Source organism: Haliotis asinina, chromosome 14 (genome assembly GCF_037392515.1).
Source record: "Haliotis asinina isolate JCU_RB_2024 chromosome 14, JCU_Hal_asi_v2, whole genome shotgun sequence".
NCBI lineage: Eukaryota > Metazoa > Mollusca > Gastropoda > Lepetellida > Haliotidae > Haliotis > Haliotis asinina.
In genome coordinates, this window is record NC_090293.1 from 16,436,159 (window position 1) to 16,463,833 (window position 27,675).

At 46.5% G+C, this 27,675-nt stretch overlaps 3 protein-coding genes across 7 annotated transcripts in view; 1 reads left to right on the top strand and 2 right to left on the bottom strand.

Moving 5' to 3' along the window:
* LOC137261442 (uncharacterized) lies at nt 1-12,171 on the bottom strand. 3 transcript variants are annotated; one of them, XM_067799189.1, is made up of 8 exons: nt 12,068-12,171; nt 11,477-11,579; nt 9,433-9,490; nt 4,541-5,035; nt 3,514-3,536; nt 2,825-3,332; nt 2,379-2,444; nt 44-989 (listed from the first exon to the last, which is right to left on the bottom strand). In XM_067799189.1, the coding sequence occupies exons 4-8, from the start codon at nt 4,998-5,000 to the stop codon at nt 364-366; spliced, it is 1,683 nt and encodes a 560-aa protein (XP_067655290.1). In that variant the 5' UTR covers nt 5,001-5,035; nt 9,433-9,490; nt 11,477-11,579; nt 12,068-12,171; the 3' UTR covers nt 44-363. The 3 variants fall into 3 exon arrangements, with proteins under 3 accessions (XP_067655291.1, XP_067655290.1, XP_067655292.1); XM_067799190.1 differs by lacking the exon at nt 11,477-11,579 and having other exon boundaries at nt 1-989; nt 12,068-12,159; XM_067799191.1 differs by lacking the exons at nt 9,433-9,490; nt 11,477-11,579; nt 12,068-12,171 and adding an exon at nt 6,222-6,364.
* On the top strand, nt 12,102-25,940 carry LOC137260665 (uncharacterized). Its single transcript, XM_067798263.1, has 2 exons — nt 12,102-12,224; nt 19,973-25,940. Exons 1-2 carry the CDS (start codon nt 12,102-12,104, stop codon nt 22,259-22,261), a joined length of 2,412 nt encoding a protein of 803 aa, XP_067654364.1. The 3' UTR covers nt 22,262-25,940.
* The window catches only part of LOC137261540 (uncharacterized), a 7,159-nt gene continuing 3,652 nt past the window's right edge, over nt 24,169-27,675 (bottom strand). For all 3 annotated transcript variants that reach the window (XM_067799301.1, XM_067799300.1, XM_067799299.1), the window contains exons 4-6: nt 27,155-27,665; nt 25,979-26,044; nt 24,169-25,355 (exon numbers count right to left, since the gene is read on the bottom strand). In XM_067799301.1, the coding sequence (XP_067655402.1) occupies nt 24,694-25,355; nt 25,979-26,044; nt 27,155-27,665 (1,239 nt within the window). In that variant the 3' untranslated portion in view covers nt 24,169-24,693. The remainder of the gene's footprint in view (nt 25,356-25,978; nt 26,045-27,154; nt 27,666-27,675) is intronic.

The window sequence follows — 27,675 nt, forward strand, 5'->3', positions numbered from 1 at the left end:
TGATGGTTGACTCAGGTTCAATGCCAGCACGACATTATATATCTGTTTTTGAGTAGCAGCATTAAAGTGTCTTTATTATATTCTTTACCAAGCGTACATATATTCAGCAACTTTTCTATAATTTTACAAAAATACGTAACTGATACAATGGGTTTCAGACAATTTGAATAAAATGTACAACCAATATTTTTTTATACGGATTCGCTATTCTAATGCTCAGAACCATTTCAGGAGATATCCACGCAACTAGTACATGCTGAAGGTGCTTGTATTTGTCCCTCGATCATTGGATGTCAATCTCAGCGGTACACTGCATTATCAATTTAAACTACCTGGGGATCATACAACTCTTGCGGCCTCTAGTTATTGTTTTCCCATCGATAACGAGGTATTCTGACCTCTTGTCAATGACAACCGCACTGAACCAGCATGGCCTGCATACACACCGAACTGGGGAGTGAACTCTTCGACGTCCCCGATCTCGTCTACGCAGGTTATCTCCCCCTTTTTCGTCACGTCATAAATTGCCAGTCTCTGTCTGATTGTGTCCAGGAGGAATCCCAGTTCAATAGGCAACCAGTTCCCAGACTGGTTCAGTGTTAGGATTTCATGATATACAAGACACCCGTACTTGTTTACATAAAGACACACCGCTTCATGTCGTTCACATGCACGTGCAGCTACAGAGACAACAGTGGGGAGTCGATGTCCAACCTGAGGTTCGTCAAACACGCCATTTGTGGATAGAGCGACAGCAAACAGAAAGTTCCTGCTGCTCAGTTCTTTCTTCAGATCGACGTCCACCTTGCTCTCCCAGTAGTACACTCCACCTGTCGTCAATGCCGGCGTTGCTACGGCTCCAAAAAACTTTTTGAGTCTCTTGTCGGAGTTGGTGACCGGTCCCGACGGTTCGCGGTTTAATAGGCTTCCGTCGTGTAGGATGGCTCGACATATGTGCACCGTCTCCTCGTCAAACTTCATGTCGGGACCTGATTGTGCAAACATGAAAATTAGCGCACATATCTATGATAGTGCATATCTCCATATTAGTGCATCTATCTATGATAGCGCACATTTCCACCTAAGCACATATATTTATGATAGCGCATATTTCCACATTAGTGCATATATCTATGATAGCGCATATCTTCACATTAGCACAGATATCTATGATTGCGCATATCTCCACATTAGTGCATATATCCATGATAGCGCATATCTCAACGTCAGTGGAAATATCTATGATAGCGCATATCTCCACATTAGTGCAAATATGCATGATAGCGCTTATCTTCACATTAGCACAAATATCTATGATAGCGCATATCTCCACATTAGTGCATATATCCATGGCAGTGGATATCTCAACATTGGTGCATATATCTATGATAGCGCACATCTCCATATTAGTGCATATATCTATGATAGCGCACATTTCCACCTAAGCTCAAATATCTATGATAGCGCATATCTCCACATTAGCAGATATATCGATGACAGCGCATATCTCCACATTAGCGTATATATCTATGACAGAGCATATCTCCACATTAGCAGATACATCTATGATAGCGCATGTCTCCACATAGCGTATATATCTATGACAGAGCATATCTCAACATTAGCAGATACATCTATGATAGCGCATATCTCAACATTAGCAGATACATTTATGATAGCGTATATCTTCACATTAGCGTATATCTATGACAGAGCATATCTCCACACTAGCGTATATATCTATGACAGAGAATATCTCCACATTAGCGTATTTATCTATGACAGAGCATATCTCCACATTAGCGTATATCTGTGATAGCAGACTGGATTACAATGTAACTTGAAAACTAATAAACAAAAAAATACTCTGTAAAACTCAGATCAGAATCAAAACATCATACCAACGCTGTGAGGTTTTTGAAGATCTTTTGTCGAAAAAGTGAAAAAAAGCGTTGTTTAACAATCTATCATTAAAATATTAACATAGTTCACTGTTTGTTACGAGGGAGGAGTGCAGAGAAACGGCCAGCCAGGTGTGCGAGAAAACATGGAGAAGGCCCAGCTCAGCTTACCAGTCATCGGCACTTGTGCACATGCTTCTCTGCACACCTCCCTCGTAACAAATAGTGAAGTGTATCAGTATTTTAATGATAGTTCGTTAAACAACATTTTTAGTATTAGGACAAACACTCTGCAAAAACTCACTGAGTTGGCATGATGGTTTGATTCTGATCAACGTTTCACTGAATGTTTAAAGTTCATTAGTTTTCGAGTTATATTGTAATTCATCGATCCGCTTTTGAGCCAAACGTACTATAAACACACACGCATGAGCGCACGCAGGCGTATAGACATGTTGTACTCATGCAAATACTTACGTCCGATATCTTCCCCTAGATCGAGTCTTGCCATTCCAGACAGTGTGTCAAAGGAAGGGCGTATATCTGTGAAAACAAATATGAAAACATGAAGCTACCATCTGTATCCATGACAACAAATGGTATGGATTTACAACTTCTTTAATTTTTGCAACACGCCGTTTCTGGGCTACTTCTTGCCCCTTCATCAGGTATCCGTGTATCGGGAGTCAAGGTGAAACCAAGGTAGCCTGGTGGTTTAAGCGTTCGCTCGTTACACCTGGGTTCGATCCCCTACAACGTGTGAAGCACATATCTGGTGTCCCCAGTCGTGATATCGCTGGAATTGTGCTAAATGCGGCATTGAAAGGTACCGACTCACTCACCCGAGAAGCCCACTCTGTCTTACCCTACAACGTATGTCACAGTAAAACTCTAGCTTCAGTGTTAGATATCTAATATCAAACCTTTCATTGTGTTGCTCAGGTCATCCGAGGAATCGAGAAGTGTGGTGTCAGTCTCTCTGAGATGTCCCACATCAAACTTCGATATCTGCTCAGTTAGCGTGTCCATCAGACTGTCACTTACTACAAACTCGACGTAAGTCAGTTGTTTTAGTTTCTGTTCCTGCAAGTCATACTCATCTTGAAGTTTATCAAGTTTACTGATGCATTGGTCGTCTTCGTTTAAACCATTCATCAACTTTAAAATGCCGTCTGCTGCATTCATCCTCTGGACGAGAGACGTCAGACGTTTGTCCCTCAGTCTCAGAATCTCATCTAGCTTTTGAAGTTTTTGAAGCTCTAAAGCATCCAATATCTGTTTAGACACTGTATCATATGCATTCCTGATTTTTCTTTCAAGAGCCTTTTTCTCCAGGTCGAATATCTCTCGGTTTTGGTTATACCTTTGGACACAGTTCTTGTATTCATCTTCCTTTTCTGCCGCTTTTTGTATGTCTTTCATCTGAAGGGTCTGTAACAGTTTGGTTAGTGAGTTTAGGCATTTCGAGAATAGGAATAAGAGGTTGAATGGGAATCATAATACCAGTATCTTGCATAAATTTTGAGTATTTCTATTTACCATTTACTGGCAAACAAGGATAAGTAGGCATCAGTTCGGTTTTCTTTTTCTTTTGACAAATGTTCAGACTTACCTTGTGTTTCTTGCCTTTTAGGTCTGAAACAATAATTGACAAGACTGTATATTCGTATAGATATATTAAATGTCAACGCGAGAGGATATACATTCTTCACTATCTGTGAGCAGCCCATACATATCCCAAGATTCGATTTACTGGATCGGATAGTGAGGCTCGCTGGCTTGGTTATCATGTCATCATATCCAGTCTGCGTAGATCGATGATCATGCTGTTGATCACTGGATTGTATGGTCCAGGATCGATTATTTACACACCGCTGTCATATAGACGGACTATTGTTGTGCGGTTGTTACAAAACGTGCAACCCCCAAAAAACCAAAAACAAAACATCACGGCTGCAGATAAAACAATGTACGTCACATCAGATATAAACAGAGAGTGATTTAGATTTACAACGCCTTCCGCAATATTTCAACAATATCACTTCGGGCAATAGAAATTGGTTTTATAAATTGTACCCATGTGGGGAATCGAACCCTGGTCTTCATCGTGACGAGCGAACGCTTTAACTACTAGGCTACCCTACAGATGACAGAAATATTTCGTGGTGATACCTTTACCTATATTTTGTGGTATGTGAGAAGATAGCTGTCTGGAATTTACTGCCCCTTTTAACATCTTTGAAATGTATCGCAAAAGAGAAATAAAGTATGAAAAGTGCAAATACCTCTTTTGACATGTACCAAATGTTTTTGTATCTGTACAGTTATTTGCCTTTACAAGTATTTCTGGCGGGTGTCACTCAAAGATCAGATTACACTCAACACTTCAGAAAACACGTAGTGTTACCATCGGCTGAATCGGGATCATACAATGAACGCTGCTACTAACACATATTTATGACAGGTATGTGTTACGTCTTTTTAGCAATATTCCAGCAATATCACGGTGGGTGACGCTAGAAATGGGCTTCACACATTGAGCCCAACCGGGGTCGTTGGCGTGACGAGCGAACGCTTTAACCACTAGGCCACGATGCCGCCCCGTGATGACAATGAAAAGGGTCGGTCCGCACACTTACCTGTTCTTTTGATGGAATTCACAAGCCGCTCCCTCCATTTGTCCGAATGACAGACGTCAACGTATGTCAATGTACTCAGTGTTTTGGGGATCTTGCATGGTTTCAGCAGTACAGGGATAATGCATCTCTTCTCCTCCACCGACATTGACACCATTATTTCAGTCTCCCACTGACACCAATCACTGCGTACAAAGTCGGGGGACATGATTAGCACATATTTCGAGGAGTTTTCAAGGAATTCGTTGATATTTCCCACGATAGTACGGCCAGGGTGAAAGTCCCTTTTGTGGTTCACGCACTTCAAACCGATGACCGGAGACTCGAGATGCTTCACCAGATCATTAGCAAAATCCTCATCAGCGCTGTTGTAGCTGATGAAGGCGTCATACTCCTTACAATCTGACTGGGATGTGGCGATGGAGTCCTGATCAGTATTAGCACTCAAGTCTGCCGACGCCATATTGAACAATCACACCAGAGGAATACACGCTAATCCTGAAATAAGACATGTATATATAGAGAGCGAGTTATTTTACAGGTGCATTTTCGTCAGTGCCGTCAATACCCGCTGCCTCGTATTCTACAATTGTCTATGTTCGAGAAATAACTCCGTCTATTGGCGTCTGACACAGCTGATTGGACGCTGAACAGACAGAGTGAGTGAGTTTGAGCACTATTCCAGCAATTTCACAAAGGGGGACAACAGAATTGGGCTTCACACACTGTGACCATCTCGGGAATCGAACCCGGGTCGTCGGCGTGACAAGCGAATGGTTTAACCACTATACCGACTACCCCACCGCCCCGAGAATAGCCAAGAAGACAACAAATAGCGAAAAAATATAAAATACATGTTCATGTTTAATTTCATACATCAGCAATGTATTATCATCGGGTGCCATGATATGATAAGATCAGCTTACTCATTCAATCAACTTAATCATTTACTTACTCCATTGAGTGACTTTCTCAGTCGACTTACTTACTAAGCCATTAACTTACTCAATCGACTTACTCAATTATTTACTTACTCAGTCACCTTACTGTTACTCATTTCTGACGGTATCCCAATTGTGTAGATCGATGCTCATGTTGTTGATCATTTGGACTGTCTGCCCCAGACTCGATTATTTACAGACCGCCGCCATATAGTTAAAATATTGTTGAGTGCGGCGTTTAACAACAACAACAAACCCCACAAAAACAAACAAAACGAAAAACAAGAAACAAACCAAAAACAACAAAACAATTCAAAATTTGAAAAAAACCCCCCAAAAACCAACACAAAAAAAACAACAAAAAAACAACAAACCCCCCCCCCCAAAAAAAAAACAAAAACAAAAACAAAAACAAAAAACCCCAGCCAACCATTTCTGAGGTCGATGTAGCTAATGCGACACATCCATATTAAGACAGTGATAAACACAGTCAGGAGATTACTGGTGCGGGGACCAGTAATCTTTGTGTTTGATGTGGGTTTTTCTACAAAATGGGAGTAATTACAATTAGGCTGTTGATATTGTTGATTTGTTTTCTTAAGAGAAAGCAGTGTATGAAATGAGCCCAAAACCCAGCCAGACATCAGGGCTGGTAACTTCAAAGTGTTACCAGTCAAAAATGAATTTAACCAGACCAGACACCAAGAATTTACTCACATATATGGAACATCTCAAATTTTTACCTGACCACCGCGCTGGTTCGTTGTAGATCCGTCAGATATTTTAGATGTTCTAAAATGAAATGTATCTATAATTTATAACTGTTTTCAAGGAAAGACAGCTCATGAACGCGCCACCGTTTCTCGTTGTCACCACTCCTAAACACAACGCATGGCATGCACGTGCAAAACGCGGTAGCCCCATACACGTGCCGGGAGTCATTCTTGATTTTGACGGCTCTCATTTGTCATTTGCATTTGCATCACACAGTTGTTAGTGTTTGGTTCTAGTCGTTTTTAAATGAAAATCGTACACGTGCAAAATTTACGTCATAAACCAATTATCTGACAAGAACGATTACTGCCACAAGGACGTGCAAATGGTGATGCAGTCTCATTATTAAATCAACATTGATGGACCCCGATGCATCTCCAAATTCCATTTCCCTGTGCTTTGAGGAAGAAAACAAACTGTCTGCAATGTTTACTAGTATATAGAACTGACCAGTATGGATCTTCCACTTCTGTGGGAATGGAACGAGTGAGAGAGTGAAAATAATTTTACGCCGCTTTTGGCAATATTCCAACAATTTCATGCTGGGGACACGAGAAATGGGTTTTTAATTTCTATGCACTTTCTATTCAGACGTTTCAGCATTAGCACACACGTTCCTCAGTTTGTGTAACAAGCCGTTATTTATTGCTCCAATTACTACAACCATGTGGTAAAATTAATTTCCGCATTTATGTCAAACCTAAATTTATCACTTGACGCCTCCTTGATGGTATCTTTAAACTACGTCATTATTTTCAGGATTAAATATCCCGATTCAGTCACGAATGTGGCTCCATTTTGATATTTGATTAGTGATCTGTGCAATCTGTCAAACATGCCTATATGAATTAGACGGAACAAGGTCTGTTCGTTTGTTTGTTTTAGCTTCATAGATAATCACACAACAATCGAATGATATTCGTTTAGAGCTCCTGACACTGTTCTTACGATTTTGTTGGGCATTTTCTCCATATCTGATTTATCGTACATTCTTGGACTCGCTCTATCTCACTTCACATTTCCAGTTGTAAATAGCTGTATGGTGACGAACTTTTCTATTTATTTTCTTACTTCTAGGCGACCAGCTTTTCTATTTATTTCCTAATTCTAATGAGTCTGTTAAGTTCACCTGGCCATGATGTTATGTATTACAACAGTTGCTAAGTTACAACAGGTATAAGTTACACACCGACCTGAAAAAGGTGTATTCTCTTCTTGCCTGCACCTTAGGCGGATTAGCGTTACGAGACTAGTGCCTGCACAACTATAGTCAACCTACTCACTAACCGACCACACTGAACACAGTTCATAATGGTTAGACAACTTAGTCATTAAAAGTAATCTAATGTGACATGAAGAATGGGAGTTATCAATCGGCAATTTAATTTACGATAAGTCACTCTACTATGGCAAAGGCATGCGTTCACATTGTTCCCAAATCCAGGGTTGAGTTTAGTATGCAGTGGTTACAAGTTTAGAGAGAAATCAAAAATGAAATTGGTCTGTCCACTGAAACACTGGCAAATTGTAGCGCAAATTGGGTTGCGCAACGGAGAGAAAATTATCAGTCTTCTTATATCCAAGCGAAGCTTGCAAAAGAATGGAGGCGACGACCGATCTTATGTATCACAGGTGGCGCTCAAAAAATAAAGGATAAAATATACTTCACGTGACTAATTATTATTATGGGGTTAGAAATCTGAGAGCACAACCCAATGAGGAAATGGGGTGTGTCCCTTTGATCTTGGCGATATCTTATTTTGACATGAAAAGTATGTTTCCGAACCGAAGCGAGTACGAGTACGTTGCCAACTTTTGCTGGCTTCGCTCGCAAATCAGACGACTGATCATTGTCTCTCTGTTGCGCAGCCTTACATGTGCAACAGATGCTGCAGGAAAGATTGGTCTGTAACCATAAATACTGCCCGCAGTCACGTTAGAACATACAGGAACATATATCCACTACCATGTAGCTGACCATACTAGACTCAAGGTGATCTTATTACTTGTACCACCACACCACTTGTTTGTGGTAATGCCGTTTATCATTTGCTGGGACCCGTGAAGGTTCCGGGGTAGAATAGGCCTTCAGCAACCCATGTTTGCCACAAAAGGCGACTATGGTTGTCGTAAGAGGCGACTAACGGGATCGGGTGAGTCAGGCTCGCTGGCTTGGTTGACACATGTCATCGGTTCCCAATTGCGCACATCGATGCTCATGATTCTGATCACCGGATTGTCTGGTCCAGACTCGATTATTCACAGACCGTCGCCATACTGCTGGAATATTGCTGAGTGTGGCGTAAAACTAAACCCACACACTCACTCTCATTTGCTGGGATTATTAAGTCATGTGAAACAAATTATACAATTGCTTCTATTGATGCATAATGCATACTGCATAATGCACAATAATATTCATTTCCTGGTGTGACGTTTAACGCGTGTGTATTTACTAATTTCATCCTATTTGATAATTATCTGGGTGTATTTGAATTATGCAATATTGTGTACACATATCATGCTACATGCAATATTGTAATACACATCATGTTGCATGCAGTATTGTGTACACACATCATGTTACATGCAATATTCTGTTACACATCATGCTACATGCCATATTGTGTTACACATCATGTTACATGCAATATTAGTGAAATTAAAAATGTCACCTGTTTCAAAATGATCCATATTCGCATATTTGGGGGTACTATATGCAATAAACAAAATGTGATACACTTTACAGTTTAGCAAGAAGTGATGACATACTTACATTACTACTACAGACTACAACCGTAGTTTTTAGGATCAGTACATAGTTTTTAGGATCAGTACAGTCCAGTAATTTTAATCTATAAACAATACGCGCAGGCAAAGAGAAAACACTCCCTCAAAAATACCCGAATTAGCATGTAAGAGTGCCGCGCACTGGCGCTTGCCATTATAAGCAAAGGAGACCCGGGTTGTCCTCGATCAAGTATCGGGTATTACCGACACTGACCATGTGAAGTCTTAAGAGCAAGGCGTGTGCAGCTCCGCGCGGAATCAATTTCATCGTCATGTACTCTATGTACACTAGCCAACATCAGCTCTACCTTTCACAAACCAAACAGCTTTGCTCATTGTTGTGTACCGGCAGCTTCTCGTAAACGTGTTCTGTCCGCTGATCTAACTTACCTTTGTTTCCCAGTAGATCCATACGAATGGCCCTCAAGATATATTGTTTGACTTTATCCTGTGAAAAAACAAACAAAACAAAACAAATAAACCCCACAAAAACGATTATGCTAAACTGAAAGTACGCAGGTGTAATTATTGCTGCAATCGAAATATACCTTCTAACTCATAATTTTTTAAAATCAAAATGCCACCTAAACATGTGCACGTGTTCAGCAAGAAGTTTTGCAAAATTGTGAATACTGTCCCATGTAAGGGCCACATTCGTACAGAGGGTATGAAACATGTTGGTCGTGAAGACTGAAGAATAACTTGACAAAATTCGCACGAGAAAATTCCAATACTGAGTCGGCGCAACGAGAATTTCAAAAATGGGTACTTCCAAGAGCCATATTGCAAGGACACTGGGTTGCGCAAGACAAACCCTAATTCGGAACCGTTTTAATATGACAGGCGAGACATGTAATCAATCCATGTGGACGTCCCAGAGTCACAACACACCAGGAGCGTCGGTACTCGCGGGTTGTTCACATACGCAACCGGATGTTGACGATGACGTCGTCAGTTCCCACATCATTGTCATCGCGTGAACCGATTTACAGTGATCAGACTTTGATCAGACGAGTTCGTGCTGTTGATATATGAGCCAACCGACCGCTGCGTGGAATGGCCTTGACCTTCCTGCATCGTACGTACCGTGTGCAGAGGTCATCACTACGTCGCTATTTATAGCTACAATGTCATGTTGCTGATAAAACACGTCTATTGCAGTGTGCTTCAACATAGATTTTCCATATCATCAAAAGGTTTTGTTATCTATATCTTGGAAGAAACACAACCTGTGTACTTTGTTTTGTTCGTCAGTTTATTTGACACGCATGTATACGTGGGATATGTAAGAGGTTAGTGTTTCATAAAACTAAATGGTAAATATGTCTTTACCCGCGACATTCGTCACCACTCGCCGTTTTACGTAACCTCGGTATTCGACTTGTCAGGAAATAGCACGAGTTTGTCGCAAATGTTTTCAACCATCTTTTCCTGTGTTACTAACTGTTATTACGGGACCAGTCCAATAGCGACTCGTGCCCTTCTAGAAGAATGTCATCAGAACCACTTCAAACAGGAACGATAACTCTATTCCAGTGTGATTCCAATGGTTCTTAAAGTACTCATATACTACCCAAGTTTAGATTCACTAGCGTAACTGTAGCCACCTACTACAGTAAACTGTTCTAAATTAGATTTTTGTTTAAAAGTACTGTTTAAACATAAACTGATGTATTGTAAAACAAAAAGATTACTGACATGAGTTCAATAGATGATGATACTCCGAGAAAATGGCCGAACTTTTAACAAAAAACTACACCAAAACGCAGCTGGTCACATGTACGATACCTGCATATGTTTTCAGCAATTTGATGCATTATTCTCGTACAATTCATCTGCATAAGATTTGCAGCTGGTTCCCCAAAGTCAGTGGAGAAATTGATTTTCGATGTAACCATATATACGTGCATAACATATACATATAGTGAGTGCTTTAAGTGAGTCCAAACCTTTCATGGGAGTATACATTCTTTTGCTGGTTTTTTTCCGCTTATTTATTTTAAAGAATTACACCTCCTTGATAAAACTTAAAACATATTTGTTAAAGACATATTCTGACGTAATTATTACAAGATGTTCACTTCGTATTTACAATTCCATTTCTGAAAAGGGTGTAATAAACACAAATGGTATTTGTTTTATTGAATATGCAAATAAAATCTATAACACATCTGCCCCCAAACACAGCCATATTAAATCCCACAGCAGAAACTCAAAAATGAAATGAAATATTTCTCAAATTGAACATTCCTATAACCTTGCTGTCATAGCTCAAGTGGAAATGTAAAAGATTTCGCTGTAAAATATATGAATGACCAAACAAATGGCAGACTAAAATATTCCCACAGTTGTGAAATATTGGCTAAATTTTAAAGATGACAGTTGATTAGTTACATACAAATATATTGTTGTTTTGAAACTCGTAGCAACTTACAATTACACTTCCTAAGATTGTTGGAAGCGCACGTGCAATCACCACAACAAGTGAATTTAGTTCTACGCCGCACTCTGTGATATTCCAGCTATATGGCGGCGATCTGTAAATAATCAAGGAACAGACGATCCAGTCATCAACAGCATGAGCATCGATCTGCGCAAATGGGAACCCCTGACTTCTGTCAACCAAGTCTACGAGTCTAACCACCCGATCCTGTTAGTCGCCTCTTACGACAAGTCGGCTTTCATATTCTACCACAAGGGAGAGAACCGAGCAATGCCGAATGTTACGGGATTCCCCAGCGAAAGCGAAACTAGCGTGACTCATTGCCTGTGACCGGGTGTAGTTTTGTCGCATACTGACTTGATTTAACGTCATACATTCGTTCGAGTGCCATGGCGACGACTAGTTCTATTTAAAAACAAACACTATTTCACCCGCATTCGGTTTCAGTGCTTCACGTGTACGAAATGAAATCATCCGTTACACCCCAAACTCGAGACATTCCATGTAAGCTGTGATCTAAAGCTCGCAAGTGTGACTTGTTACTAGACATAATTACACAGTTTGTTGTCTGAAAATGCTTACACGTCTATCCACGACAAAGAAAGCGCATCTTCCGATGACAAGCGTCACTGCTTCTGTGGTGATCGGAGCCGTACGCCGGAAGCCCCAAGGTCATGACCCAAGGCGGAAGGAGCCGGAGATTGCCGATCACCAGCCAGAGTTCGTGGAAGCCATTACCGTGAGTATGTTGACTATCTGGCAGGTTGAATCATTTCCCTCAGTTTAGTAGGCATATTCGCCCGGTGGCGTCTGCGACCGACTCTACTAGGTGCATAAACCGATAGTGAAGTAGGAAATCACTACAGTGGCGCTGTGAACACCGAAACTGGGCGAGAAATAACTTTTTTCGCCCATCGGACCATCGCCGCCCAAGTCTCGGTTTTCCCGCGCTTGGGAGGTCACATGGTCTAACGCCTTGTTGGCGTAATTCGGCAAGTTTAGCCTTTTTATTGCGACCAAAGGTGGTTTTTCATTATCTCCGGACTGTTGGCGGAGAGGATTAGGTTACATTTTGTGGGAAATTTCCTTTAAGTGGAGATTTTATCGCTTAGCTAGCTACCCACGTGGGGGGGCACGTGGACGGGAGGGGGGAGACCTATTGGTCTCCCAACCAAGTGGCTGGGAGCAGCGATAGGGAAACAGCGCTAACCGACCTTTTCTCTCTGTCAGGGGCTAGTTATCTACCAATTTATTAGAGGTACATAGCTTTCGGGGTGGCTTATAGTGAAAAATTACGATTAAATTGGAAATTGCTATTTCTGCGCACTGTGCTGTCTCGTGCCTCTTACTGCGCATGTGCGGGAGGAAGTGCCGCCATATTCTTCCGGAGAGAGTGTGTTGACATTGAACATGGACAAATTACGTGTGAACTTTGTGTGTAAAGGACGGTAAACCGCCGGACATATTTTTCATTTGTGGATTTATGTGCGTCGGATTCTATTCGGATTGGATGTGACATTCTAGGAACCGGATTGAATGCACAAGCGACCGGGGTAAGTGCATTTCGTTTGCTTGGCTGCTTGTAGACAGTGGTGTGCGGTGCACTTTCAGCGGATTGCATTGTGGTAGAAACTGTTGGAAGACATTTACATCCTAATTGCACAACTCGTGTGGCAGTATTTGTATGCTTCACGCTTACTTACGCTCTTATATATTAACACTGCTTGTAGTGTGTTAACAATCGCCTCTTTAGAATTAAGGGGAGTAGTTTGCCTAATTGCTCTTTCCCTTCGCTCCGGGAGAGAGTATAACTATCTATTAGTTTTAGCAGTGATATACCCTTGTGATTTCATTTAACAATAACCATGTTTTGCCGGAAGATAAGGGTGAACTTTGACATGCCTGCAGACATGAGAAACAAAGGGCTGTCTGAAAGACAAATAGGTCGTTTATCAGATATAAGAGAGCAAGGATATAATGTGACTAGGGAAGATGTGTTTGCTATGGAGGAATTCCGAGGGGAGAGTGACATATGGGCAGTATTGGACTTTCAGCCCAATGACCATAGGCGAACCCCACACCCTATGAATGTTGCGTCTGGCGGAGAGGCCGACGGGTCAGAGACAGGGGACATAGCTGGGCTTTCCCAAGAGGCTGATGGTGAGGGTGATGACGCCGACTATCAGGGCCATTTGTCCGGTGGGGAGGAGTGCGCCGGGGGCAGTCCCCCGGGGCGGAGGCAAGGAACACCCGAGGGATTGGCGGTGGTGTTCGCCAAAATGATGAACACCATGCAAGGCCTAGATCGCAGAAGTGAGGAGACAGCCTCTCAGATGCTGGAGACTGAACGGAAGTATGACAAGATGATACATGTCTTGAAGAACATGGACAAGAGGTGGTCAGCCGACAAGGAGGACATGATGTCAGCCATGTCCCTCTTACAGCATAGGTCAGAGGACCAGTCTGTAAGGACCTTTAGGGACTGTCAATCGGCAGGTTACCCAGAAGAGGAGTGCAGGGATGGCCCATACAGGGGGAGCGATTTTGATAGACCCCGGGAGGAAGGGATGGATAGACCGAGTCGGAAGTCAAGGGCGACCTGGGGGTTCAAATCAGAACCCATAACTCCCACCCTGCCCCAAGTGGGGAATGCAGCAAAGCCGAGACTATCACAAGAGGAGGCTAGGGGTATGGATGTTCGCCCGAGAGCCCGAGCAGAGAAGGTAGACACCAATATTCAGTGCATGGGTATGGGCTCAGTAACTGACATGATTAAGGAGCGGAATGCTAAAAAGTCAGCGTGCTATGTACCCCCGGGTGAGGCACTGGGGTGTAGAGTCAGCCTGCCTCACCGGGATTCAGGGCTCGGACTGGCAGAGCAGGAAGAGGGCCAGGATGGCACGGCAGAACCCTTTATGGGGGGACAGGGCCGGCGACATAGGAGACAGGAGCCCCGTCAGGGTGCAATACAGCACCACCAGGACGACATGTACCCGGGCACCCCTAGAGGACGGCGGAACCAGGGGCCCCGCCCGGCAGATCAAGGGGGATCCCGGATAGCCTCTTCAGCACTGAGCTATGACGGGAAGGAGGCTTGGGCGCCGTTCAGGCTGAAGTTTGACAAGTTGGCAGAAAGAGAAGGATGGTCAGAAGAAGACAAGCTTTTTCAACTGTGCTTCTGTGTGCGGGGGGAGGCAAGTGCTTTCTTCACCACATGTCAGCTGAGGGACCCCTACTTGTCCTATGGGCAGATGATGGAAAAGCTACAGAAGAGATTTGGCATAGTTGAGCCTCCACTATCAGCAAGATTGAGATTTCAATCCCTGAAACAGGAGCCCGGTGAGTCACTGGAAGCTTGGGCAGAGAGACTAGTAGCTACTTCGTCCCGAGCGTTCCCAGGTCTTCCAGAAGACTTTGTGGAACAAGAGACTATAACAAGGTTCTGCATGGGATGCGAGAACCGAGAGGCAGGGAACTTGATATATAACCTCAAACCTACCTCATTGGAGGACGCAATAGAGGCAGTGAGGCACTATCAACATAACTCCCAGGTGGTGCCTTACAGTAAACCCCGTCGGGAGTTGCGGACAATGTCAGTGGAGGAGTCTGAAGAGCCACCAAGGGAGGTCCGAACCTCCCACAGGTGTGAGGGGGATATTAAGAAGAACGCACAGGTGGTGACAGATTTAGCCAAGAGAGTTTCGCTCATGGAGACTGAGATTGGAACATTGTACAAGGAGGTGAAGTGCGTCAAGTCGGAAGTATCACAGCTGGTACATTCAGTGCAGGAGCTAACCACTGCAATGAGGAGGCTGGGGAGTACAAAATCACGCTCCCGTACGCCCAGCCCAGGGAAATCACAAGGTTGTTTCAACTGTGGGGACACCGACCACTTCAAGGCTGCCTGTCCAAAGTTGAAAAGCAATTCACCGGTAGCCAAGTCAGTGTCCTTTGCTGACAAACCGTTAAACGGCCAGGGGACGAGCACATAGACCCGGTGGCTCGTCCCCAGAAGGTTACAGATAAGGTTAAGGGTCTGCCTCCCTGGCCACCAGACACTAGCGGCGCCAGCCGGAGCCAAGAGAGCACGGTGTGTGTAGCCCACAGTAATTCAGGATTAGACACTCCGGGGCTGCCGCCATGGCCGCCACATGCGGGTGCCCAGACCGATAGCGTCCCACTTTTAGAAAAGGGGGGAGAGGTGGATGAGGAAACTGGATGGCCAATAATCACGATTAAGGCGCTGGATGACGGGACCTCTTACCTGATACCTGTGACGTTTCAAGGGACTGACACCCAGGGGGTGGTAGACACCGCAGCCCAGAACACTATAGTGTCTGACTTGCTTTTTGAGCAGCTGCAGGATAAACCACCCATATCTAGACCAGTGATAGTAAACAACGCCGGTCGAGACCTTAAAATGAAAGGGTGGATAACTGACATGGCCCGTATCCGCATTGGGGGTGTTACATACCGGCAAGAGGTGCTGGTAGCGCCGATCAATGACCAGCTCATACTGGGACTGGACTTCATAGATAAACACTGTACCAACATCAATGTTAGGCAGAGGACTATTACGATTGGTGGGTGCGAGATTCTTATGACGCTGAATAAGAGGGAATCAGGGGCATGCAGAGTAACTGTGGCTCAGACAACCTTGCTGGCGCCCCAATCCGTCACCAGAGTGCCATGCTGTATGAGCCGGGAGTTGGAGCAATATGTGGTGGAGCCGGTGTCAGGAGTCGAACGGTATGCGCTGATGCCGAGGACCTTGCACCAGGGTCACCAGTCCCCGGTGGTGTGCATGGTAAACACGGCAGATCATACTGTCAGATTGCACAAGGGCCAGCCGGTGGGTCAAGCCTCAGTGGCCGAGGTAATGGGCCTCGTCCGAGAGGGGGGCGACAGTGCCCAGACCATGGTGTGCCGGACCTCTCCCACAGAGGAGTTGGGAGGGGGGGATGTTGGAGCAATGATCCCGGAACACCTGAAGGACTTATTCACACGGTCGAAGCAGGAATTGGGCCCCAGTGACCAAATTGAATTAGCACACCTGTTGATAGAGTTTCAGGATGTGTTTGCAAAGCATGATTTGGATTTGGGAGACTTTACGGCTATTGAGCATGCCATTGTCACTGGAGAGGAGGCTCCGGTCAAGCAGCGTATGCGACGAACGCCCTTAGGTTTCGCTGAAGAGGAGGAGGCTCACTTAAAGAAAATGCTGGAGGCAGGGGTGATCCGCCCTTCAGTATCGGAGTGGGCGTCCGCCCCAGTGCTCATACGCAAGGCTGACGGAGGCGTACGCTATTGTGTAGACTACCGTGCGGTGAACGAGAAATGCCAGAAGGACGTGTTTCCGCTTCCGCTGATAGACGAATGCTTGGACACTCTGGCAGCAAGCTCCTGGTTTTCGAAACTGGATGCCAACTCAGCATATTGGCAAGTCCGTATCAGGGAAGAGGATTGTAAAAAGACAGCTTTTGTGACCAAATATGGCCTCTTCGAGCATGTGAGGATGGCATTCGGGTTGTGCAATGCCCCAGCGACATACGCCCGAGTGATGTCCTTGATACTTGCCGGCCTGAGCTGGGAGATCGCTCTAGCGTTCTTAGACGACGCAGTGGTGACGGGACAAGCTGTACCTGATCATTTCCAAAATCTACGAACAGTATTACAAAGATTCAGGGAATACAAGTTGAAATTGAAGCCACGGAAATGTGAACTCTTTCAGAGAGAGATTGAATTCCTGGGGAGGATAGTGAGCGGCGAGGGGATTAAGGTGAACCCAGCCAGCCTAGGACCGGTGGAGAACTGGCCGAGACCTACTATTACCCGTGAAGTGGAGAGGTTTCTAGGGTTCGCCAACTACCACCGGGGGTTCATTAAAGACTATGCTAGGATAGCAACACCCCTGTATGCCATTACAGGCAAGAAACCCTTCGAATGGACGGAGGAACAAGAGGAAGGCTTTCAGGCCATAAAGCAGGCCTTGCTGCAAACCCCAGTGTTGGGTATGCCCACGAAGACAGACCTTTTTATCCTGGATACAGACGCCTCGGACTTGGCTATTGGGGCAGAACTCCTACAGCGGCAACAGGGCCAAGAGAGGGTGATCAGCTACGGAAGTTTCTCGCTGACCCCAGAGCAACGACGGTATTGCACAACCCGGAAAGAGTTGCTGGCAGTGATCCGGTTTACTCGACAGTTCCGCCATTACCTGTTAGGACGGCACTTCCTGGTGCGGACAGACCACAGTAGCTTGAGGTGGCTACTGAACTTCCGGGCGCCGGAGGGGCAACTGGCTCGCTGGCTAGAAGAACTGAGCCAGTACGATATGAAAGTGGAGCATCGCCCTGGGGCCAAACATCAGAATGCCGATGGACTGTCCCGTCTGGTGGATGAGGCTCCATGCGACAGTTACCGGCGATTTGTGGATCTGCGGGACCTTCCTTGTGGGGGCTGCAGATACTGCCAAAAGGCCCACCAGCAGTGGGGGCAGTTCCATGAGGAAGTCGACTATGTGGTTCCGTTGGCAGGTCGGCCGCGAACAATCAGGGCACTGTCAATGGCAGAAGGAAACACCCACGTGAGGGGAGGGCGTGGGGGAAAGGACTCCCAGAAAACGAGTGAGGACCAGGCAGAGGAGTCCGCTCACTCGTTGGAAGTGCACCGAGCAGGAATCACTTTCTCGGTTAGGACTCTAACAGTGCCGGAAACCCCACAGGAGGGAGTAGTGGATCCCTGGAAGGGTACCGGGAGATCTCTAGCCACGGCTCAAAATGAAGACAGTGACCTCGAGCACCTACGGAAGTGGTTGGACGAGGGCAGCATCCCCACTGACTCAGAGCTCTACCTATCCAGCCCAGCTGCAAAATCTTATTGGGTGGATAAGGATTTGTTCAAAAGAAATGGGGAGGGGGTGCTGGTGAGAAAGGAGATCCCAGAGGTACAAGCCCCAGAGAGATTACTGATTCCGAGAAGTTTGACAAAAGAGGTCTTGGGACATGTCCATGACATACCCATTAGTGGACATATGGGAGTGGCCAAAACCAAGGAGAGACTCAAGGAGAGGTACTACTGGTATCGATGCGGGCAGGACGCCAAGGACTACGTAGCCAGTTGCGCAGTGTGTAGCCGTAATAAGAAACCATCAAGACATGCCCGGTCGAAGATGACTTCATTCCATGCAGGTGCTCCAATGGAAAGGGTGCACCTGGATTTCATCGGCCCACTACCAATGAGCAAGTCCGGCAACCAGCACATACTGATGATGGTGGACCAATTCACCAAGTGGGTGGAATGTATACCCCTTCCGAGTCAGAAGGCCGAGGTGACAGCCCGGGCAGCAGTCAACGAGTTCTTTGCCAGATTCGGCTTCCCTTTCCAGATTCATACAGATCAGGGCCGAAATTTCGAAAGCCGACTGTTCCAGGAGATCTGCCAGCTGCTGCAAATAACCAAGACGCGGACGACACCGTATCGACCCTCCTCGAATGGACAGGTGGAGAGGTTCAATAGGACTTTGATGCAAATGATCCGCTGCTATCTGGCCAAGTCCCAAACTACCTGGGATGAGTACTTGCCCCAATTGGCAGGAGCTATGAGGTCGGCGGTGAATAGGCAGACTGGTTACACAGCCAACCGGTTAATGTTGGGTCGGGAGGTGAATGTTCCAGCGGATCTAATGTTTGGAGGGCCAAGGACCACCACTCCGGAACAGGACCCGGAGGAGTACACTGCAGCACTCAGAGCGGCCATGGAGGGTACTCATGCGGCGGCCCGGAACAATTTACAGACCTCGGTGGAGAGAATGAAGAGAGACTATGATCTACGCACAAGATCGCAGAGCCTAGAACAGGGTCAACCCGTCTATGTGTTGGATCTAGGGGCGACCCCGGGACAATGCAAAAAGTTGTGTCCCGTGTGGAGGGGACCATACCTCATTGAGAAGAAGTTATCCCCTACACTGTTCATTGTGGCAGGCCAGAGGAGAAGATTCACAGCTCACCACGACCGGATGAAGTTGTGTCAAGATCGTGTCATGCCACGATGGCTAGACAGGAAGAGGAAACGAGAGGAGAGCCCCGCCCTGAAGAGGGAGCAGAAAGATCCGGAGGAAACAGAAAGGGAGGGGGAGACAGGGCCCGTCCACTGTCACTGCCGCCAACCAGACGACGGGGGGTTCATGATTGCTTGTGATGGATGTGACGAATGGTTCCATGGGGATTGTGTAGGGGTGACTGAATCCATGGCAGAAACCATGGAGGAGTACCATTGCCCCACGTGCACATCCCTGGAACAACAGGGTGCGGAGGCAGCACAGGAGCGGTAGCACTTTCCCATAAGAGGGGGGAGGGGTTGGGTCGGCTTAGAGTCACTGAGAGGAGGGGGTAGACGCAGGAAGATTCAGGTCGGAGGGCGTTGTTGTCCCCGTCGGTGTGGCGATGGGGAGAACGCAGTACCAATTGCCTGTTCTGGTTGTTTCAGGAATCCACATTTGACTCAACCACAGGGAGTATCTCGAAAATGGAGAAGAAGTCGTCAGATCGAAGGCGAGAGAGGAGAGCTGACCCAACCTCTGACGAGGAGAGGCGGCCCACCTACGCGGAGGTGGTGGCCAGGGGGCTGGGGGGACGGCAGGAGGAGCCCACCCCGAGGGAGGCCGGTCGCCCCACCTATGCGGAGGTGGTAGTTCGGGGGACAGGAGCCAGGAAGGTGGAGTTTAGGCCTGCCGGCGAAGAGGTGTCGGGGCCGGCAGGTCGGCGGCAGAGGACGCCGTCACCCAAGCAGGTCGAGGAGACCAGGCGGGAGTCGCCACCCACGTCTCCGGGCAGGGGCCTGGAGCGTCCCTCACGTCGGAGGGAACGTGAGGGGGTCGTGCGCGAGGTGGTTAGGCCGACCATTGAGGGACAGCCGGCGGAGGTCATATGCCGTAGACGAAGGAGGACACCCTCAAGTCCCAGGAGGATTGTGAAGCGGAGGGTGCAACCGTTACCAAAGGCAGACCGGAGGAGACCGGAGTTCCCCAAAGGGGGGGGACAGTGGAGGCGGCTCAAGGAAAAGAAGGAGGAGAAGAGGCCCGCGGTGTGGGACCGCTTGGGAGAAAGGACTGTGGGGAGGGGGCGCGCCTTGGAGCAGGGGAGACGCGGCCCCCGTCCCGGTCACCGAGGAGCTCGTCCCCAGGGGAAGGCGCCGGTGCAAACCAGGAGGCAAGAGGCCAAAGACAGAAGAGGCCAGGGGTCACGGTGTCCCGTAGAGGGGTGCGGGACAGTGACGCGCAAGCTACAGGATCACGCCTATTTTGCGCACCTACCAAGGTACTTTGGCCCCCGATTCCCCCAGGGACGTGCACCAGAGCGAGACGTAATGGAGAAGGTGGTACAGGGTCTACGCCAGTTGGGGGCGTGGATCCTGGGGCCTGGCACTTCCATTGAGGAACTGCATCGGTTTTTCAACAGGAATGTCCGACTCACCGAAAACTGCACCATCCACGAAGGAGCCATAGCCGGGATGAGACACTTATGCCGAGCGCAGGGGTGGAGGGCGCCGGTGAAGTTTTCACTTCACCCCCTCAACTCGCCAGCCTGCCTGAGGCAATGGCGGGTGCTACTCCACCTGCTGAACTTCATATCTGAAGATCGCCGGAGGGAGTTCCGTTTATTTTTGGTACCAAGCCCATCGCAGCCAAGATGGACCGCCCGGAGCCAGTCCCCCCAAGCCTGGGACAAGGAGTTGATGGAGGTGGATGGTCCAGAGGAAATGTGGCTCCCGGAAGACAGGCCAGCCCCGGAGGAGGAGACTGGGGCTGCCCCGACAGAGGGGGCGACTGGATGTGACCCAGGGGAAGAGGTTGGTAGATGCGACGAGTGGTGGCAGCCGGAGGCTGCAGAGGCGACCGTCCAGGGGGCATCAGCACTGGGGCCCATGCAGGGGGGTGAAGCCCAGGAGTTGGCTCCATTGGAGCACCTAGTAGACTCCCATTTCCACCTGGACCGTACATGGAAGGCTACCTTTGGAGCAGCACCCCTGGGTACCACCCCAGATCTACTACAAGCAGCACCGATAGTGGATCACAGGATGGCGCAACTTCCGGTCTGGGGAGTGGAAGTTTACTGCGATCCCCCCACGTACCCAAGCCAGATCAGCGCCGATCCCAGGTATAGGACTGCTGTGGGGCTGCACCCTAAGAAGGTGGAGGCCCTCACCGATGGCATCTTCAGGCAGCTGCTGGGGCTGTGGGGAAAGGCGGCGTGCATTGTAGGGGAGATTGGGTTGGACCACTCAGTTCCGGCCAAGGAATGGAAGAGGCAGGAACAAGCCCTAAAGGAGTTGTTGCCCCACGTACCGGCAGGGAGGCCGGTAGTCCTGCACATCAGGGGACCCAATGGCGACGAAGAAGCTGGAGCGACATACGCTCGTATGATGCAGCTCCTGCTGGCCTATCTGCCTCCAGAACAGCCACTGGTCCTTCACTGTTTCTCTGGGGGTGAGGAGACGGTCCGGGAGTGGCTGAGGACCTTTCCGAATGTGTACTTTGGCTACGCGGGGCAGGTGCGAGGTTTCAACAGCGACCAAGCGGCAGGATTGAAAGCTGTGCCCCTGGACCACCTACTGGTGGAAACGGACTCCCCATATATGCCCCCAGAGGGACATAGGAGGAATTCCCCAGCGCTGCTGTGCCTGGTGGGGGACTTGGTCGCCGAAGCCCGAGGGATGACCACTGAGGACTTCCTGAGGGCGGCGACCGAGAACGCCACCCGGCTGTTCTGGTGGTGAGGACCCTGGGGAAGTCACCCCGCGCGGAAGTGGGGTGTGAGGAAGTCTGGCAGTTGCACCCCCAGGGGGGAGGGGGTGTAACCCACAAAACACCTGGAAGAAGAGGTGTGGGGAGAAAAACAAGTGTGCAGATTCACTCAGCCTACCCTCAGGAGAGAGGGTGCGTGGCTGGTTGTCCTGTAACAAGGACAGGAACCAATTGAGGAAGGACAACCAATAGATTGGGTGTGCTATCAGTTGTCCCTGACAGTGAGACAGTTGGAGGGGGTGAAAGAGTCTGTGATAAACTGTGAGAACTGTCACTTTTCCCTTCCACTAAGGATTCCTTGGAGGACACTCAAAACCAGCCCATGGAAAGGTTGGGGAATGGCTAGGTCTACCCGAGGAGCGTGTGGACCCGGAGGCATAAGGCCTTGCTCACGCGCTGTGGGCGGTGAAAGGACTGGCCTTTGAGGGGGGGACCAGGACTGTTCCCCCAGGGCTGGTTGTTTTTAAGGTAGCCCCTCAGTGATTACCTTGGCAAGAGGGGCTTAATGGCTATGAAATCCGCGGGAAGGAGCCTAGAAAACGGAGAGGGGTGTGGTGATCGGAGCCGTACGCCGGAAGCCCCAAGGTCATGACCCAAGGCGGAAGGAGCCGGAGATTGCCGATCACCAGCCAGAGTTCGTGGAAGCCATTACCGTGAGTATGTTGACTATCTGGCAGGTTGAATCATTTCCCTCAGTTTAGTAGGCATATTCGCCCGGTGGCGTCTGCGACCGACTCTACTAGGTGCATAAACCGATAGTGAAGTAGGAAATCACTACACTTCTTTACCCCAAATCGAAGACATCCGGGACACATACTCCGTCGTTGCTATCAGGTGTTTTCAGAAAAATGTAAGCGAAGTCCGAATCTAAAAATAGCACACCTACGCACATCGGCAGTGCACGTGGAGCTAGATCAGTGAATTGTGACGTTATCACTGGCAGCGGGTGTCGTCGGTGAACAATAATTAATTCACATTTCTCTCATGCTGTACACTTGTATGGGGTGTGCGGGATTTTTAAAAAATTATTATTGTGTGTGTGTGTGTGTGTGTGTGTGTGTGTGTGTGTGTGTGTGTGTGTGTGTGTGTGTGTGTGTGTGTTCGTGTTCGAGGGGTGGGGTGGGGTTGGGTGTCTGCTAAATACAGCCCGTGTGATTTGGTATTTTAGTCCGTGTTTGACTTTACTCGAAAGCATTAATTCCAGATTATTTAATGTTACCACTCGCAAGAACTCATATCATGATATAGCTCTGAGGTCCAAGTGTTAACTTCAACCCACCGAATACACGGGTTCGATTCCCCACATGGATGTAGTGTGTCAATCCCATTTCTGGTGACCCCCTCACCCTTGATGGAATATTGCTTTAAGTGGTGTACAAGACCCGGGTTCGATTCCCCCCACAACCAGTAGGCTACACTGTACGGAGACCATTTCTGGTGTCCTCCGCTGTGATATCGCTGGAACACTGCTACAAACTAGACTCATGCACTCACTAAATTAGCGAGATATATGGTAGCGAGATATATATTGTGTCACTACTTAAAATGTAATAAAACATTTGTCAGAATACTGAATGTATCAGTTCAGTTGCAGCATCTTCCCTTTGAAAATTTTGTCACAGCTTAAAAATGTAAAAAAATATGTGCTTTAATACTAAATATACCATTTCACTTTCAGTAATTTCACTTTGAAAATATATTATGAAAAGTTTGAAATGCGCATATTCAGCAAAATATACATAAATGCGGTCCCGAACTGTTTTCTTTTTCTTTCTTCTTTCGTTTCTTTTCTTTTCTTTTTTTTGGTAAAAACAACAACCAGCTTCCCCATCCCAAACCCAACCCGAAGTTTCGCAAGTCCAGGTGAGCCAACACTTCATTTGTTTTCAGGGTACGAACCTTTTTTATTTACGGTTAAACTCACATAACCCACCCACACAAGTATATACCGGCTACATCTCGACCAACCCTTTACCTAATGCTTGGCAGGCGAACAGCTATTATTACTGAGCGGTTAGGTTCAGCGGACCCAACCACAGACCTTCAGCTCTCCAGGCAGACGCTCCTTCCACTGTACCAAGATATATGTAACAATACATAAAATTTAATTACAAGATGGACAGTACGTCATATGTAGAGATATGTATTTTCTGAATGCAAATGTAAATCTAAATAGAGAAAATCTTTGACAACACTCTGTTATTTAGAGAGCGGGCTAATGTGACATGTCGTATCTGGGAATACACATTCTCAGTACAGACTCTAGTACTTTAGTTGGGTTGGATTCGAACCCACACCCAAAGAGTCAGTTGGCCATCTGTCCCACATAGCTATTACCGCGCGGTTTCTAGAAAATGCTTGCACATGTGTAATGTGTGTGTGTGTGAACGAATAGTGACAGCCATCAATGATTTCGTTTCTCGATGTACTTCTCCAGCATCACTGTGGTTTTATCGGACAGTTTCAGCCCTATGCCTGTAATCACTGACAACTTCACAGATCCATTCTTAGGAGCAAACACTGCGAACTGGGGAGTGAACTCTTCCACGTCCCCGATCCTGTCCACACTGGTTATCTCCCCCTTCTTTGTGACGTCATAAACTGTCAGCCTCTGTCTGAAGGTGTCTAGCAGGAATCCCAGTTCAATGGAGGGCCACTTCCCTCGTTGGTTCTGTGTAAGGAACCCATGATATACAAGTGACGTAAATCTTGCTGCAGAAAGACAAACACCTTTATGCGTCACACATCGATATGCACGGATGCTAATGACATTACTTGAAGCGGATCCTTCCTGACTGCCATCAAACACGCCATCTGTAGACAAAGCCACCTCAAACACCGACTGCCGGCCGTCCATTTCCTTCTCCAGGTCGACCTCAAGCTTGTTCTCCCAGTAGTACAGGCCTCCTGCTGTCATCGTCCGTGTCCCCACAGCTCCGCTATAGGTCTTGAGTCTCATGTCAGATGGATGGTGAGGTTGGGACGGCGACTGGTTAGAGAGACCTCCATCAGACAGGAGACAACAGTCCTCGCATACTGTCTTGCCATCATACACGAAGTAAGGACCTGAAGATATACCCAAAGAGCTGATTATTTCCTAAATGATAGACTATATTTCATTTTCATGAAAAGAAATGGTAGTATGATTTAACTTTTTTTCAGATTTGACGGAAAAGAAACCTAATGATGTCCGATGTTACCTATTTTGATATGTATCGTTCATTTTCGTCTTTCAAGGTGAATATTTGCCAGCCTTTCCATGTGTTTATGACAATGATCTATGAATACTTGCTTCTTATGTAGTCGTAACGTGGACGCAGCATGTACGCATGAGGTTTCTCATGATTCTGTTTTGTCGCATATATTTCAGAAAATATAGATTTGATATGGTCACGTTTTACGAAATACCATATAAGGTATACGGTCTTTAAGTTGTGAATGACAACTCTAAAAGACATATGCTGAATGTTTATTCACATATTTGGAAACAATAGCATCGTTTTTTATTGTGTTCGCCTAAATCGATTATGTTTCTGCTGTATAGGTCAATGACACCAACTACGATAAATACTTATTGATAAAAAAGTTATCAATATATGATGAAAGCAGGTAGTATTAAAAAAAATATTTTAAAAATTTAAATAAAAAAAATCAAATTTACCTGTTTCTCAGTATTTACAACAACTTACATCTGATAAAACTGCGAATGTTGATCTCTGGTGCCTGGGGTAGTATCGCCCACGAAGGGTACATGTCTGCAACAACGGATTGGTTCACATCCTGTAACATGCACAGCAGTCTGAAGAGCCTCTTGTGTTGTTCTGACTATAAACAGTTAAAATAATTCCATGATGGTCCAATAGTGCCAGGTACGTAACGGATTTTGAATTGCCAAACTGTATCGAATTTTGCTCTTTGGGCATTTCTTTAGTTTCGATTTTTTGCGATTTTTTCTTTCCCAAAATGTCTGCAAGTTGATTTATGCTACCAAAGTGTCACCGTTAGTCTTTAGTACCACAACAAAAGGAATATCCGAGATGGAAAATGTGATCAACAGTGCGCACACTCCATTTCAAATATCAATTTAAATGTCCTAATTTTGAAAATATCCAACGTTCAGGAGTGGGGTTTATTTTTATTGTAAATTCAATTGGGGTACCATGACTTTGAAACATTTGGCAGATATTTAGTGGCTCGACGAAAGAACTTGACATCCAGATGGTCATTCCAGAGAGTTGACCTTTTGTATGAACATCCCTCCACCGCCCAATAATCCCAAGGGAGGTAAAGATCTAGGTTGGAATTAGCATTCAAGTAACCCGTGCTTGTCGTATAATGCGACTGACGGGATCGGACGTTGAGGCTCGCTGACTTGGTTCACACATGTCGACAATCGTATCCTAGTTGCGTAGATCGATGCTCATGCTGTTTATCACTGGATTGTCTGGTCCAGACTCGATTATTTCTAGACCGCCGCCATATAGCTGGAATATTGCTGAGCGCGACGTTGGACAACAAACCAACCAAGCAACCAATAACCTTCAGAATTACTGAATCACATCATCCAGCTTATGATGAGCATTAGACTGTCTGGAGGCTCCAAACTGTTTTGAAATAGGGGCTGGTTATGGTGAACAGGATATATAACATGAATGACAACTATGTTGTTGAGGCGTTGGGGTAGCCTAATGGTTAAAGCGCTGGCTCATCACGTCGAACACAGCGGAAGACCCGGGTTCGATTCCCCACATGCGTACAATGTGTGAAACCCACTTCTGGTGTCCCCCGCAGTAATATAGTTGGAATATTGCTAAAAGCGGTGTAAAACTAAACTCACTCACTCACGATATTATTACTGATACTACCTTTCAGGAAGCTGACCCTGTCTTCCTGTGACCTGACCTTTGTGACGTCAGTCAGTCTGAGATGACCAGCACTAGACACCAACTCATTCATCTGCTCCACCAAACTCTCAGGTTCTCCAAATCCGCGGTACGATCCACTCCCTTGTTCTGCTGTTAATGAGGCATATTGTTCAAGCATGCCAATGAAATGTTTAAGATTTTGGCTGTTTTTCTTAAAATCAGTATCCATTAATCGAACAATGTCATCAGCAGTATTTCTCTTTTGTAGAAGCGTATCCTGTTGGCTGGCAGTTAGTTCATGAATTTCCTCTATCTTTTTCTTCCGTTGCTTGTCTAACTGGTCAAGTAACTGTTGTGAAATTAGAGCGAATGTGTTGTTGACATCAGCCTCTAAGGACTTCCCTTCCAGCTGTATCCTTCGTTTGTCCCGTGTATATTCCTGGACACATTGTATGTACAATTGTTTCTCAGTCCTTGCTGTTTGAACCATTCTCTCCATTCCTTGTTCTTCCTAAGGAACA

What these genes read in the sequence shown, in the direction of transcription:
- LOC137260665 (XM_067798263.1), top strand. Translation starts at nt 12,102, where the DNA reads ATGACAAGCGTCACTGCTTCTGTGGTGATCGGAGCCGTACGCCGGAAG. An exon ending in AGTTCGTGGAAGCCATTACC is followed by an intron (nt 12,225 to 19,972) that starts GTGAGTATGTTG and finishes TGGTTGTTTCAG; the next exon opens with GAATCCACATTTGACTCAAC.
- LOC137261442 (XM_067799190.1), bottom strand. Translation starts at nt 5,000, where the DNA reads ATGGCGTCGGCAGACTTGAGTGCTAATACTGATCAGGACTCCATCGCC. An exon ending in GAATTCCATCAAAAGAACAG is followed by an intron (nt 3,537 to 4,540) that starts GTAAGTGTGCGG and finishes TTATTGTTTCAG; the next exon opens with ACCTAAAAGGCAAGAAACAC. An exon ending in CCTGAGCAACACAATGAAAG is followed by an intron (nt 2,445 to 2,824) that starts GTTTGATATTAG and finishes TTGTTTTCACAG; the next exon opens with ATATACGCCCTTCCTTTGAC.